Source organism: Lipotes vexillifer, unplaced genomic scaffold (assembly GCF_000442215.2).
Source record: "Lipotes vexillifer unplaced genomic scaffold, Lipotes_vexillifer_v1.1 scaffold1011, whole genome shotgun sequence".
In the NCBI taxonomy this organism is placed as follows: Eukaryota; Metazoa; Chordata; class Mammalia; order Artiodactyla; family Lipotidae; genus Lipotes; species Lipotes vexillifer.
The window spans coordinates 2,577,954-2,579,822 of record NW_006787698.1 but is presented as its reverse complement, the minus strand read 5'-3'; the positions used below and the strand labels follow the sequence as shown (position 1 = coordinate 2,579,822).

The 1,869-nt window shown below is 52.2% G+C and overlaps 1 protein-coding gene across 1 annotated transcript in view; it reads left to right on the top strand.

Moving 5' to 3' along the window:
- Positions 1-1,869, top strand: part of C3 (complement C3) — a 36,650-nt gene that overhangs the window by 3,599 nt on the left and 31,182 nt on the right. Inside the window, exons 5-8 of the mRNA XM_007460578.1 lie at positions 1,096-1,190; positions 1,294-1,376; positions 1,482-1,572; positions 1,690-1,792. Of these exons, the coding sequence (XP_007460640.1) occupies positions 1,096-1,190; positions 1,294-1,376; positions 1,482-1,572; positions 1,690-1,792 (372 nt within the window). The remainder of the gene's footprint in view (positions 1-1,095; positions 1,191-1,293; positions 1,377-1,481; positions 1,573-1,689; positions 1,793-1,869) is intronic.

Here is a 1,869-nt window from a genome sequence, read left to right as displayed (position 1 = left end):
CCCCGCCCCCAACCCCCCTCCTCACTCACACACACACACACACACACACACACACACACACACACACGGACTCCACTCTCATTTTCCCTTCCTCCACTCTTATTTTCCTTCCGGACCATCTCCCTTTAGCATCTTCTAAATTGGATTTATTCATTTGTTAATTGCACCTTCCCCCAACATCCTTTGAACCTAAATTCCAAACGGAAAGGGATTATCTGTTGACACCACGCTTGGCAGGTAGTAGGGTAAATAAAAACTTACTGGAAGAAGGGAGAGAGGGAAGGAGAGGGGAGAAAGAAGCAGGGAGCGATGGGCAGGGAAAAACAAGTGTAGGAGGAAGGGAGAGAGAAGGAAGGGAAGGAATGGAGCACGTGCTCCTCACGGGATCTTCGTGAGTATGTACTGAGATCACACAAACCTAACAGGGACCAGGTTCTGAAGGCTGTGAGCTGGCTTTAGGGATTGTGGGATCTGCGGGGAACAGAGAACACAGCACACACCTCCTCTAAAGGCACAGAGCTGCCCGGCTCCCATGAAATGTCACCTTGTGCCAACAGGAGCACGTTATCCACAATTACCCCAATTTCCAAGAGAAGCCAGAATACCAGATTTCTATGTGATGTCTCCTGTTGTTTAACTGTAGGCAACGAATGAAATCATATGTGTATTAGGTCAAGCCACGCGACACTGCTATGATTTAGGTCAAAAAAGGCGAATGTGGGCAATTATGTGTGATTTATACAAATCAAATGCTTAGTGCAGGGTCCTGCACAAAAGTAGGTGATAAATGCTAGTTTTTATTAGTCTTCAGAGAGACACTGATCACCATACCAAACCAGTGACATAGGAGCTATAATTATCTCCGATTTCTAGATGTGCACACTGAGCACACAGAGGTTAAGTAACTTGCCCACATCACACAGCTTGTAAGTGGCACAGTGGGGATTTGAACCCAGGCTGACTGGCTCAGGGGCATGTTCTTAACCACTGCCCCTGTAGACATGACACAGAGTGTCCAGACACAGAGAGGGAGGGGAGAGCCAAAGGGCTAAGCCTGGTCTCTGAAGAGCCATTTCTCTCCCTGTCTCACCACAGACCCCCGATGGCATTCCCATCAAGCGGGACTCCCTGTCTTCTCACAACCAGTTTGGCATCTTGGCCTTGTCTTGGAACATCCCAGAGCTGGTCAAGTATGTCAGGCCCTCCAGGAGGGGGTTCAGGGCTCCCCTACCCCAGGAGAGGGAGTGGGGGGCTGCTAGGTCTGGTCAGACCACTAGCCTGCTTTCGCCACAGCATGGGGCAGTGGAAGATCAAAGCCCACTACGAAGATTCTCCGCAGCAGGTCTTCTCTGCCGAGTTTGAGGTGAAGGAATACGGTAAGGGGAGCAGGGAGCCGCGGGTGGGAGCGTGGGGAAGGAGGGGGGAGCACATAATTCTGGGCCCAGTGCTGGCTCACTCCCCACCACGACCTGTTCCCCTAGTGCTGCCCAGTTTTGAGGTCCAAGTGGAGCCTGAAGAGAAATTCTACTACATCGATGACCCAGATGGCCTGAAAGTCAACATCATTGCCAGGTGAGGGACAGGGGAGGGACCAGCTAGGGGGAGGGGCTCAGCCACAGCCAACAGAAGTTTGGAGGAAGTCTCATCTTTTTAAGGAGGGGAGAATCTGAGACTCTCCCCGCCTCACAGGTTCTTGTATGGGGAGAATGTGGATGGAACAGCTTTCGTCATCTTTGGAGTCCAGGATGATGACCGGAGGATTTCATTGGCCCACTCCCTCACCCGTGTTCCGGTACCTAACAGAGGCCCCCTCTAAGGCTCCTCCACTCTGAGCGCCCCTCCCGCACCTGAGCCCCCTTCCCCACCCCC